This window comes from Ooceraea biroi, chromosome 9, assembly GCF_003672135.1.
Source record: "Ooceraea biroi isolate clonal line C1 chromosome 9, Obir_v5.4, whole genome shotgun sequence".
NCBI lineage: Eukaryota > Metazoa > Arthropoda > Insecta > Hymenoptera > Formicidae > Ooceraea > Ooceraea biroi.
In genome coordinates, this window is record NC_039514.1 from 1,243,660 (window position 1) to 1,258,198 (window position 14,539).

Genomic DNA, 14,539 nt, shown 5'->3' on the forward strand with positions numbered 1-14,539 from the left:
TCTATATACCATAATCGTAATGACGCAATGGTCGGCATTCTTCGTGGACGGAGTCGGATCGTACGGATAATATTTTCCAGTGACGTTCAAAAGCCACTTCCCTTCGTGGAGGGGCAAAGGGACCTTAAGTGTTACGTGATTTCCGGCTTGAAAGCCGAGGTTGCATTACAATCGTCATTCTTTATGCTTGTACACGAGTCTTCATTTGGCTGTAATAGTTGTAACGGAAGTTATATCCAGTCAAACGCACGTTTGCCGCGACATAGGTGTACCGTATAATAGCACGTGGCTACAGGAGAATCATTTGCTGTATCGATGTCAATTAAAAGCAACGCAAGCATCTTTAAACAGACGCGATAAGCCTGCCTGATCGTTCGAAGAATAAGTGCTTATTAAGTTAATAAATTCCACTAATTAATATACTTATTATCTGCCTTAACTATCTACCGTACTGCTTGCGTGCCGTACATAGCGCAAACCAGTTCTTCCTGCATTTCTTCTTCATTTTATTTCTGGCATTAAGATGTGCTTCCGTAAGAAGAAAAAGATCAAGCAAACGGATTGAATGGAATTCACATCGATAAAATTCCACAGAAAAATAGAAAGAGATAGATAGAGGGAGAAAGAAGAGAATCTAGAAATATTTAAAAAATCTCTGATCAGAGTAATATTTTTAGTGATGTTACAATACAAATATTATCTTATTACCATTAATAAATTTATAAATATTTCTAGTTAGACATTCCGAGACTTACGAGTAATTCCATGTCGGAATTGTACAACCTACAATTTCGAAATTAAGTATTACCTGTACGAAGCTTCGTGCATTACGCACGTGCGTACGTAACGCACGAGAAGCACTGGTGACACGCGAATACGCAGAGAGAAAGAGAGGGTGAGAGAAAGAGAAAAAGATACCTCCTCTCAAAGATCGAAGCACGAGATCCCACGTGGAGATGGGACGGCGGCATTGAGCAATTCGCCAAGTACGGCGTGGTGCGGCGCGTCTCGACGGAGTCGTCCCGATTTTGCCAAATACGGGATCACGAATGTGCGTGTCACGCACGACGACGTGCGTCCGCGCCGTTGTAATATAAGTCAATGCAACGCAGATGCTGGTGCGATGTGGCGGATGAAAGGCGCCGATGTAGCCGCTACAGGACGCGACATACGAATTGCACCTGACAGCGAGTCAGTCTCTTCTAATTCAAGCACGATAGATTGATGACGGCAGTGCTTAAAGAGACCGCACAGACCTATGCAGATTTCGCCGAAGTTTGCCAGGAAACTTATGCTAAGCAGCTAGTGTAACATTGCACGGCATCTCACGAAACATTGCACACGATACGGGAATCGTGTTACTTCGTAGGATCATTTTTCGTTTGATTTGTTTGGCCTGATCGGCGATAATTGGCTGAAAAGAGAAAGACACGGCGCAGATCAGAGAATAATCACGGTGCGAGGATGATTCGTGAGCCTCGATCACGTGTGCACGTTTCGTAAAGCCGGGATTGAATCGTCAGTGATTGTTAATTAATGTTCCGCAGCGAGAGGTAACGGTTGCTATAATGGACTGTAAATAGAGCGTACAAAGTGCGCGGGTATTTCTAGAACTGTTGTCATCGAGCTGACCATTCAATAAACACTCAAGTCGTTCTGAAGACTTGTTGTGTTGCTTGGCTAAGCTGAATAGACGTTCGCCGCTTTACGATCAGGACCTTGGAAATCATCAACTCGAATTTCGCGTCATTGAAAAATATTTGTGCACCGAGAAACACTGGGAGACCGCAGGTGTACATGGTCGCAGCTGCAAGATTTTATTTTCGACGTCGATGATCTCACGTGAATGGATGATCGTAAGCGTAGTTTTCATCGCGCGTTAGATAATCTGTGCCGACCATCGATGATGAATTAAATGACGGCGTCTAGTGTCATCTGTAATCAATATGTAAACGATTAACAAACTACATATGTGAAACCAAATTAAATAAGATGATTGCGAATTCATCGATCGATACAATGCTCTCTTCAGCAACGAATATATTACTTTTTAAGAGAGAAATCACAAAGGCGAGAAGTCGCAGAGTCAAGCAGTTACGATGGAATTGACTACCAGGTTACACAGGTCTGCATAGAAAATCAAACTATTAGCATATGTATAAAGTATTTGCATGTACAGAAAAGACTGCAGATAAGAAACACCAGAACGGCATTAGGCGTCAATAGGTCCGACTTTCTCTTCGATATTCAGATGGTGGTGCTCGCATATACTGAGCTGATGACTACTGACCATCTCGGACGCCCACTGATCACACCTATTCGCGTGATTGACTCACTTGAAACCTACATTGGTACTCCCGAATCGCGCTCGCAAGAATCCCCGATGGATGGATGTCAGAATCGGGGTCTGCTTATCCTACGGGACCGGTTCGCCTCTGCACTCCCGTTCACGTGCACGCGTCACAATATCAGTTGACTGTAGTCCCTCATAAATGCAGAAAAATGGAGTGGGCGAGAGCTTAAGACCTCGGCAGACTCGACCCACGTTTGCCGTTCAAGTAGCGTGAACTCGCATGTTCATCAACTCGCGTTCATGGTCGCAAATGCACACTTGAATTTCGTTCTTTCTTGGATTTCCTGATTGTCACAGCGACAATGGCATTTTATAGTAATGTGGAGGAATAGCTTACTGAAAAATAGAAAAAAATAATTTTATTCAATTTTATTTTCTGCTAAAAGTAATTAAATGATTACGCGGAAATTGTCGCATTTCGCGATCAACTGTACATATGAAACTGCCAAGAGAAGCGGGAGCTTCTTCTTCTCATCTCCTCGAGAGAACTTTGGTCTAGGCACAGCTGTTACAATAAATTCCGCAATTTTGTTGTCGTCTGTTTATTGGTCCCGGTATTGCGGTATGCGACATGTGACTTCAATGGCACGTCAAACTGTGAATCACTTACATAAGCAGTATAATTGACTCGTGTCTTCCCGTTCAGGCGTATACTTGCGTGTGCGGCGCTTACCTACGCGCGCTGCACCAATCATGCAACTCAAAAGTATGCCGATGTATGCCAAGGTTGCTCCATAGGTAATGGTATCTCCATATGTTTCGAGGTGACAACCCACGGTGCGAAATCTGTCTCTCGTGTGTGTGTCGAGATTTCCGCCGGTAGTAAATAATTGCTTGCATAACTGTAGCTGCAATAGTTAGTCGATCTAGCTAATCTCATTGTAGATATGTAACGTTATGGTAAATAGCTGGAGAAGTTCCTTAACTTACGATTAATTATCAAAGCCTGATGAGTGTAACCCTACACCGAATTCTAGTAATGTTAATTAATACGTGGAATGATGCAATCATCTATTAAATTCCTCAGGGCGCATTAGGATGATTAGACAGCGAACAATGGCCCAAGCTATCGGTTATCATTCGTTAAGCGTGGCTAGACGTTAATAGGCTTTAAATTAGCGCTCTTACGAAACCAGGTCAGTGGATCGCAGTTAAATTCTATGTGCGTATTGTTTCCCATTCAGTTACGCTAAACATGACCATTGTCCGCAAAGATGATCATCATTAAAAAAGTGTATCATTTCCCGGGGACGCGTGATTTTTCAAGTTTAATTATTTCTCAATGTATTTAACAATCCATAAATTATCTTACAATGTGCAACGTTGCTGATATCGGCATGACCTCGTTGTATCGCGTAAGTATGTCGATGAGATAATTTCCGCTATATAGAAAGAAAGCTTTTACCATTTTCGCCTGCCGAGCCAATATTGCAGATTCGTTGTATAGCGTCAAGTGATAAAAGCCACGTCACTCGCATATCGTTCATCATGAACGATAGCAATATCCGAAAAGCTTTCGCATTCAACGGCTGAAGCATCTATTCGCTGATGATGTAGAAGGATCTGCATCACTGAAAACCATTATATAGTTCCCAATAAACTTCTCGACGCTTCCTTTGTTTCAAACTTGTTTTAGCGATCTCAGGATTATCATCTCGTTTAATCTTTAAATCTTTTTTTCCCGTGGGATATATAATAATGTCAAGTTTTATATAGTCATACGTGAAAAGTAGATTTCAATACATAATGCACGAAAAAGGAAATCAGGATGCTCCATCGGATACAGAGAATCATCACGCAAAAACATCGTTATTCACGTTACTCCAATGTGAACGAATTATTTATTTCACCGAGTAAAAAAGGTCAAGGAAGGAGGCAACATCGACGTTCTCTCTTGGGTCTCGTGGCCGGCACGCCCTTCGAGGATAATTACACGATCGATTGTCTTACCATCCCCCATTTTCATATACATGCCGGAGCCCGTTAATGCCCGCGGTCACATCGCGCCTTTTATTTCCGGTTTTCGCGCTCACTCGCACGCCGACAATGAATCAGCTGCGGATAATAAATTATACTCGCTTCGCTCCCAATTATTCTAATATCGGGACGCCGAATCCCTGGGAGAGGTCTGGTCGTGTAAAAAACCAAGTCTTTCCCCTCTGTAATGGTAATGGGCAATTTGGCACACGAAGCGGCGATCGTTAAAGTAATTGAAGGTGTTCGGCCCGTCACTTTTTTTCGCTCTTTTTTTCATCAGTGCTTGATCGCGCTTTTCGAAAGTCCAGTGCACTATCATTCAGATTAATTATCCGTGATAAAAGTCGTGTTAATTAAGCCATTCCTAGTAGGAAATTTCGGAGACATGCTTATTGTAAATTGTTAATATAAAATATTAATATACACTATAATCCAGAGAGATCGATCAGAAGCGATCGCCTCTTTACACAATTCATAATCATGATACTATTTGATACTATTTGTTTGATATAAAAGTATCAAACTGATAAATCGTATATCGCAGTACGTGTCTAGCATAATCTAACTTAGTGCTCTCGTGGGTGTTCGAGTTTACTGATAGCAAATTGCTTTTTTTTCAGGGCGATCGTAGGCGCACCGGAAGCCGAAACTCAGACCGGCGTCTATCGGGGAGGTGCAGTCTATAAATGCGATATCGCGGCTGATGATAGGTGCAACATAATCCACTTCGACGATAAAGGTAAGGCTTTTATCTTGGTTCTGACAGATGACGAGTTGATGTCTTCAATGGTTGATTAAGATTCTCTTCAATTTCCTAGAAATAATTGCTATTAATTATATTATGGCAATTATAAACTTTACGTAAATTCTAAGTTAACAATTTCGGGGATGAACGATATCTATCGTAATTCGCAAATTTAAAGAACTCATGAGTTCTCTCTAAACGACGGTACTTTTTGCCATCCTGCACTCTCGTCGGGAGCGTTGAGAGATATTAATAAGAAGTTTCCGCCTCACGTTCTCCGGGCCGTCCTATAGAACCGTTGACCCACATTCTACCTTCCTTCCGCCGGCGGAGCTCCAGTGCAGCTTCACAATCTCGAAAAGCGCGAAGTAACTGGCAAGCTGGTTACGGCACGCGCTATTCTTAGTGCCAATACACCTACCCTGTCGTTGACCCTACCATATTTCGATGCTTTGGCGCAATTGCTGTACGTGATGCTGTTGCACGCTGGCCAAGTATGATTTATCGTGGCCCGTTTACATCGTAAATCATACACGCGTATAAGAAGACCACTAAATCGCAGGCGCGTAAATTGTGCGTGTTTCAATCGCTTTGATTTATCAAAAGACTTTATCGTTAATGCCTTACTTTGCAATTCTGCTGAAATCACGAAGGAATTTCTCAAGAAACACCGCGATTTTGTCTCAGAGTAATATTCTCTTCTAACAAATACAGGGTGTCCCGGGTTTTAACCGACAAACTGCGGGAGCATATTCTACTAGTGGAAATAAGAAAAAATTCTTATATCGAGTTTACTTAGAAATGCTTTATTACAAAGTTATAAACCAATATTGAAAAGAAATATAAGATAAGTAACAACGGATTTTTTCACAAAAATAAAAATAAGCCGGTCATGAAGCATACCCATCCAAACATTACATCGAAATTCGTGTTGAAAGTTTCTTTGTCTGGTAGTATGTGGATTATTATGAGCCCATACATGGCTATTATGAGAATTGAATATGCCTCGTCTTGTAAAGGTCGTTTCATCTGTCCATAATATCATTGATGAGAAAAGATTGTCCCTTTCTACTGCATTCACATACCAGTTACAAAATTCGATTCGTTTCTGATAATCGATTGGAAGTAATTCTTGTACAGGTGTGTAATGATATGCGAATCTGTCATCAGCACGCAATGTTCTCCAAATAGTGTTTCGTGATATCTGCAGTTGAGCTGAAGCACGTCGAACACTTTGTGTAGGAGTATTATCAAAAAGATTTAAGATTCTTTCCGAGCGTCGTCGGTGTCTTAGAGCTGAACGAACATCATCATATTCATTCATAGGTCGAAATGAACCCAAATTACGTAATTGCAAATGGGCACATAACGTAAACATCTTCGACCTTCCAAATTCTACACTATGTTCCGTTGTTACTTATCTCATATTTCTTGTCAATATTGGTTTATAACTTTGTAATAAAGCATTTCTAAGCAAACTCGATATAAGAAGTTTTTCTTATTTCCACTAGTAGAATATGCTCCCGCAGTTTGTCGGTTAAAACCCGGGACACCCTGTATATGGACCTTTTGTTAAATTTTTCATAATTTAAGCACGAGGACATTTCTCGAAGAGTACATATGTATATTCATTGTACCGATTAATATCTCAGATTGTATCAGCACGGGCGATGTTTAATTTAACGAGAATCCTACAAGCAAGTCGATTAGTTAATTTCTGTCGCAACGTGGGACTGCTTAGGCATTATCTAAAAAACACCCTTAACGAATCCGATTAACACCGTAAATTCGTGCTTCCCGCGTCCGAGAGGACGCCGGCCGACCTGCTGTTAGCTGGCGTTCAGTTCATAAATCCGCGGTGAAACGTTGCGTAAAGTCTGGGGAAGTAACACGCGCGCGAACCAATTAAAGTGGCTGCGTTTAAAGTACATCGCCGGCTCATAAAGTTCCTCTGCAAGCGGGGGTTAAAAATATTATCCGCGTCGCGAGAGCGCACGCTCGCCGGAGCGCGCGATATAATCTTTCGCGCCGCTCGTAAAAGCGCGCTTGCTTGCTCGCATGCTTGCGAATTGAGCACGCTAATGTAAATTAGCGGGATAAACTCGCGGCGCGAATTAGACGCGGTTACGCACCTCGTAATACCGTCGTATCTCCGCGAGAATCGGCGGCGATTCCGGCTCGCGGCCGTGATATAACGCTAAATAAACGACGCTTTCATACGTCCGCGAGCGTGTGATCGACTAGAAATCACGCGGCCGGTCGTGATCCGATCGTCGATTTCACGTTACATTATCCGGCAAAATGGAGCGCGAATGGGGTCGGCAATGCGAGCTTAGAAATAAAGAAGCGATTGTCGAAAAACACGTGGCGAGATATTATACATTCCTTCGTTTACGCCTTGTATGCGTTCGCGCCTTGATGGAAAAGATAGAACGCGTGGATAAATAAGCCATGATGGCTTGCGGCTGTACTTCGCAGAAATGGGCACGGTGCAACGTACACGTTCGAATCTTGAATGATCATTTCTTCGTACCTGAAATGATCTCTTCTCCCTTTAAATCGAAGAAGACTCAACGATTTCGAAGCATCGCATCAGCATTTGAAACTCAAAGCGCAAAAGGTTCTGCTTAGGTGCATTGGGAGAATGTGCATTGCATCAATTTCCATCTCTACCCCTCCATAATTTATTTTCCTATCATTCTCGATCCTATCGATCAGCTCGATAATTTTCTTCGAACATAACAAGGAGCAGCTGAATTCGAGCAATGAGAAGTTGGATTATCTTCTTCTTCTGCTTTGCCAGCATTCTCCTTCCTCTCTCTCTTCTTCAGTCTTCTCTTCTTCGGTCGCGTTCCTTTGTGCGAGGAATCGTCTTCGTCCAGCTGCACATATAAGAGGTTCTCCAGTTGTTGTACATCCAATTAGTCGATTCCGTAGCCGGTGCAACACGCTTGCGGGAGCGCGAACACTCCGCTTTGATCGATAATTAGACTGATCGTGCGCTCTATCCCGTTGATCTTGTCCAATTAGGATCGTATAGCCCGGTAGTCGCCGGCTGCACTCTGTTGCATTCGTCGTCTCGCGCGTACGACATGCACTCCGCGCGATTTCCCTCGTCGACGACGAAATCATCTCTGCTGTTTCGCGCTCTTTGCACGCGCATCCGCAAGCACCGTCACGCGAGACTGGACGTTCTCGTGATGCTCGTTCTGATACTGTCGAACGGTTGCTTTACGACGTGCGCTGGATTCGAATTGCGCCGATCAATGATCTGGAAACATATAATTTTCATGAGGTTTTTTTCTTCATTTACAACTATTATAAAAAATGCAGCAGCTCGTGCGATTTATCAAGCCGAACTTTTCCTATTCTCACGCGCTCTTGTTACTGTCTTATCGTTCTTTTTCACTTCCATGGATTTAATCTTCTCCATTTCTTTTCCTTAAACATAGCTGTCTGCGAAAGAGGATCAAAGTTTCGTTGAACGATCGAGATGAGCGCGACGAGCGCTTCTATAAATCGCCGTTATGTAAATAACGACGTTGATTATTGGGATCGAGGAGCAAGATTACGTAAAATCGCGTTTGTCCTTCGAGAAACGCCGCTTTGCCGGCCCGTATTTCTTTCAGCGTTCACACTGTCACGGTTTAAAATAGTGTTGGGTCAGCCGACGTTCCGGATTTACAGTGTGTCGTTGAAGCCACGCGGACGGAATCGCTCTCGAAAATAGCCGCCGCCTGCTTTCGCGATGGTGCCTCGACGAGAACAATATTATTATTACTTCGACGAACGACTATTCGTTACAATCAGTAATTTGTACGGTGCACCTAAGTTTAGCTGCGGTTTAGCTAAGAAAACCGCAGTTATTTCCCTATGCATCACCGAGCTGAAAAGTACACTTTTCCTCAAGCAAAAAATCACTTAAAAAGATTGAAACTTGCGTTCTTCTTTACTTTCTTCCGTTGGTTTTCTCATCATGCAAGATTAAACAAAACATAAATTTCAGCATTACCAAATCTCAAGTCCTATTTGATCAACGTTATCTTATTATAATAAGTAAGAATGTGCGTTATAACAAAAATAGATACATACATCCAAGTGAAATTGATCTCATCAGCGATACGGTTTAATCGTAGTAAATGAAAGAAAAGATCGTGTTCATTCGATTTCCGCATCAGCAAGCCAAGAGCCGGCAATATACCGACTTTATACGGGTCTCGCTCTTCATTCGCGCCGCTCCACCTGCGGTACGTCGAAGTGCCAAACGATCCTCTCCCGATCGCGTTATCGCTGATTCCGTCTGCGTACGAGGAAGAGGCTCGACGAGATCTTATGCAGGTCTCGGAGGTCACTCACTCTCCGGACACGACGTCTTCTCGAGGAACTCCTCTTGTACACCCTGCCGAGCGTTGGAGCGTCACGGCAGATTGTCTGGGGATACTGAGAACCGCCATAAGAAGCCGATGATGCCTAATACAGAAAACCGTAAGGTCGTTCTGCCTAGCCCTTACATTCATTTCTTACTGCATGATGCTCGAGGACCAATTTTCGAAGGTCGAAAGCGCTCTCTTGATGACTTCCTATCGTGTGATTAATTTCCTGACGAGAAATGCGAGAAAATATTAATTACATCAAGGAATAAAATTGTCGAACGCAACTCCACTTATAACTTGTTACAATTAAATGAGAAATTAATTTCAGCATAAACGTGCGTTACCATGAAGAGATAGGTGCTATCGGACGGATCGGTTTCGATGAAATTAATTTCTGATATCCGATACTGTAACTGAAATCACTGCCCACTCGCGCTTCTCAGTCATGACGACTCGGTAAGGGTTGACTCGCAGGCGAAAGACAACTTCTCTGTAAGGACTAAGACCGACCGATATAGACTAACAGGTTCGCTCGGTTCGTAAAATCGACCAAGAGAAGCGCAGAGGAAGCACTTGAGGTTTCTTCATTGTGACACCTGTCCGCGACTCATCTGCCGAGATCATCGTACGATAATTGCAAGGTCGACCTTGTACTCGCGTTAAAGAATATTTCTAAACCCGTTATATTTAATCGACAAATCTGTGACACCCTTTTCTGACGATGATGAGAGATAATGAGGACATGGAAGAAAAAAATGCAATTCATGAATCGATCATTTTGTACTCATCCGCCTGCTATCGCGTGGCGCCGGTATATTCCTCTGTAAATTATCCTCACCGCGGATGGTGCCATTGGCATGATGGATATCACGAAGGTTGGGTCGGGATTAACCCCGCGATGGGGGATTGCCAGGTGCAAATGCCGCGGTGAGACTCGTCCTTGCCGTTTTCTGCCATTCCGTTCCGCCGTGTTCGCTTCATCTCGTGTGCAGCGACGTATTAGGTTACTTCCAGTTAAGTGACTGTCTAACAAGATAACTAGGTACTAATTCCTACTACCGATGTCTGATTAACCGCTCCAGGTAATCCAGAAGATAATCATTTCTCTGTACTCGCTCTTCGGTGCAGCGCATGAGAGGGGAGTGCAGGGATTTTATATGCAGATATAAATTCCTGCGTTATCTCAAATAAGGGTACGATTTCCATTAACTTTTTGCCATTTTTCGGTTTCTTCTCGTAAATCTCATAGGATTGAAACTATGTCTTCAGTTAGATATTACTTATTATGTATACACGCGCTGCTGTGTCTTTAATTAAACATTAATTATATTTCGTACTTATACTATTTTTACAAGATGAATAGTTATAGCTTTCTATGATTTAATTCCTAGATATACATTTAAAAAAAATGATACTAATTGTGAAAAAACAATTTGTTTGCAGGACACAATCACGTCAGAAATCCGAGTGTGAGTGATAAATTGAATCAGATTGACAACAAGACGTTACAATGGTTCGGCGCCACGGTCTCGGCTTCCAGTAAGGACGGAGGCCCGATTCTGGTGAGTGCGACTGCCGATATCCGAACTGCATAACTTGCATTTTAAGCGAAACATCAGCACATGCAGCATCAGCGGTCTAATGATTCTTTGACGTGCTACTGCATGACTGTTTAAGGCGAAGCTGCGCTAATTAATCGTGAATGTATTCGATATAACGTTGTCTTTTTGATGAATGACTCGATTTATATTCAATTGACACTCGACTGGCACAGGTTTCAATTATCAGCATCAACGCGCGCATGGACATTAAACCGCTCTGTCGTTCGAGAAGAGCTATATAAGAAGATAATAATTGATAATAAAAAGATTGTATTAGTTTTCAATGCAGGAAGGATTAGCGTTAGAGCGGATGTCTTCTTTGCATCGCGTTTATGATTCTTAGAAGCATTCCAGCCGCACGAGACATTATGAAAGCGGTTTAATGAAATAAACGAGACACGCGTCAATGAAAATAAATAACGGCAGTCCGGTTGAGCTATTGACCTCGCTTCTTCCAAGACAAATAACTCTTCTACAGTAAGCGATAATAAGGACATAGAAAACAAGAGATTGAGCAGCCGGAACAAATCGGTAATCGCGTCGCACTGAGATCTTTCCTGAGCAGGATTTCTAGAACCTCGGCTAGATCCTCTGAGAGATTACAGACGCGTGCTCGCAGAAGGCCGTGGCTTCTATTTCAGGGTTCGAAAACAAACGAATTCTCAGCCCGCTCCTCCGTTTCGTTTGTGACGTCGAGACGACTCTCGGGCGAGTCGAATTAGCGCGGAATTCAGAAGCCGGGTTATTTACCTTGGATGAAGCAATCGAGTTACGCGGTAATTAGGGAGTTCTAATGGACAGTCGAGAATACACGCTGCGTTTAAAAATTTTCAAGATATACCATTCTACTTTAGAAAATAAGAACCATGAATTCATGAACCTTTCCAGTTTTCTTTTTAACTCTCCTGTGAGAAAATAATACTTAATTAATTATTTTTTAACAGAGAATAATACCGAATATAGAGTTGACGAATAAAAATGATTTTCTCACAGGAGGAGTAAAAGATGAACCTTCAGCTTCGTAAATTTACGTTCCTACATTTTGAAATTGCAATTTTGCAACGACACGCCACATTCAGAGATTACTGATCTCTCAATTACGCCAGTCTACTTGACGACCACGTGGAATCATCATCTTCACGTGCCAGCGTGGGGCCCCTTTTCGGCGATGTTTCCTCGTTATCTGATCAACACCAGACATCTGCGATACGTGTTAGGGTCGTTATCCGACCGTTCACAGCTTCCACGCAGATTTCCAATTCAGGATACGTCTGGAGCTCCGTTACAGCGAGTTCCGGCACGTTCCTAGCAATCGTGTGTCTCCGCCGCCCTTGAGGATGCGCTCTTCTTGCAACGACTGCGTTTCCCGTGCTAGCAAAGGGTCGGGGCTAGCAATCTAGCGCGAAGATCTTTGCCCTTCCCAGAGTCTCGAGTCCTTTTTTTCCCCTCGAACCGTGCACGGGCACAGCGGTCCCTATGATGTACGAGCCGCCCTTATCTATCTTCATGTGCGCGCAGGAGACTACGTTGCACGCATATGCGTATGCTCATCACGCGCGGCTGCGGTGGCCGCTCGCTACGATGGCGGATGCGAAGATTGAACGAATAAGCGGTGAAAAAGGGTAGTCTCTCGGGAAACAAGCAGCACTCGCAAATCCGCTGGCGGGTACTGCTCGCTGAGATTCTTGGGATACGTTGGTGGCGAGTTTGACGAATAATCGATGTTAGGTTTCGCCTCATTTGCAATCACATTATTTTCTTAATTGATTTGTTATGTATTCTCTGTTAATTTATAATTGATTATATATATATTATATATATATTAATATATATTCTATTAATTTTCGTGACGTTTGACTATTAATATCACGTCTCTCTGCTTCTTTTATTTTTACATTCTGCATAAATCCAAATTCATGAGAATGGAAGCAATTGTTAAAATTCCTGTATCAGATCGCAAAATCAGATTGACCATCTGCCCAAGCCATCCGTAATGCTGAAGTAATCTTAAGTGATTGCCCGGTTAAAAATGATACGTGAATGACTAGGTGGATTTCGAGGAAATTCGATACGGTCGGTCAGAGTGAGTCCGGGACCTCATGGGCGGTGACGAGGAGGAAAGAGTCATAAATAAGAGCTGCATTCGTATGTGAGAGGCGTATTAGCGACGATTATCGTTCTCATGCTCGCGTAATTTTCACATAGCGAGACGTCGCCACACGCTATCCCGTCAACGGCATTCCCATCTCTCCCTGGTGCGCCAGCATTATGCCGGAATTATCTACTTACTCCAGAATGCGAGACCGCGCGGATTCCATAGAGATGAGTGGCTTTTTCCATGATTGCTCTCCCTCGCTTTCTCCATATCGCTTTTGTCCCCTCCGCGATTCGCAAATTAAAGATAAGCGATTACGCCCGGCGCAGATGCGACTCGTGCTCTTCCTCTCTGCGAACTCTTCTCGGTCATGCTTTCATGCAACTCGATCTTTCGCGATAAGTCTATTGTTACTCTGCTAAAAAATTACATCGAAAATTGATGATTTACAAGAGAGGTATAAAAAATTGTGTACAGTTGGCACTAGCAAAATTAAGAATTATCGAAAATATATTGACTAACTTGTAGAGAGAAACTTGAAAAATTTGATTATCCAGAGAAAAAGATTACATCTGATGCAACTTACCTTGTAAGAGTAATTAATCTCTTCCGAGTACGCGCACGTTACAGGAAAAAAACGTTGCAGCTAGTGGAACTCGCTCCGAGTGTTCGTTTTTACGGATGGAGATGCGCGCGTGAGTCGCATGTGCGGTACCGTGTGCAGAGACTTTAATGCCTCTGTCATGCAGTTGAAACAATGTGTCGTCGCGCTGCATTGTTCCATTCCCGTCACGCACGGGTGACGTTTGCCAACGATCCTTTTGAAAATCATATACGGACGTGTGAGCCTATAAACTTACGCTTAACATCTCCCCCGATTCGCCTCGCTTTTCTCGCTTCTCGTTCCCTTTATCGGTGCCACAAACCAAGGCCGAGCTCCCGAGTGCCCAGGGGCGGTTGTCACCTCGTCGAATAGAAACTCGTTAATGCCCTTTGTCGGCCGCCGTCGACGGATAATGGCTCATTCCGATCTCCAGCGGCGAATTTCACGCGTCCGCTCGTCGATCGGTGACCACCGCGATTGCCTTGCCATTAATTGCCCTTCGAGACAATAGATCGCGTTCAAAGGCCGCGCCGTGGGTGCTACAGGGTGTCAGCAAGGCGTTTCGTGCAACGTCGTCTAAGTCACGGTCTTTATACCTGCAAGGATCCGTATGCTGAAAGAAAATCAATCTAATTTGTTTTGTAATTTTCTAAAATTGAACCAGAATGACAAAATGGCACAAACGCTAATTTAATTTACAGATTTAATTTCCATGTGAGTTTTTTGATGTATTCTAGTTTCACATTCAGACACGTCGCCCTCTGATGAACGTGATCTGAGATCCGCACAAT

At 43.2% G+C, this 14,539-nt stretch overlaps 1 protein-coding gene across 2 annotated transcripts in view; it reads left to right on the forward strand.

Moving 5' to 3' along the window:
• Positions 1-14,539, forward strand: part of LOC105276232 (integrin alpha-PS2) — a 51,955-nt gene that overhangs the window by 9,058 nt on the left and 28,358 nt on the right. For both annotated transcript variants that reach the window (XM_011333698.3, XM_011333699.3), the window contains exons 2-3: positions 4,951-5,069; positions 10,892-11,010. In XM_011333698.3, coding sequence (XP_011332000.1) covers positions 4,951-5,069; positions 10,892-11,010 — 238 coding nt within the window. The remainder of the gene's footprint in view (positions 1-4,950; positions 5,070-10,891; positions 11,011-14,539) is intronic.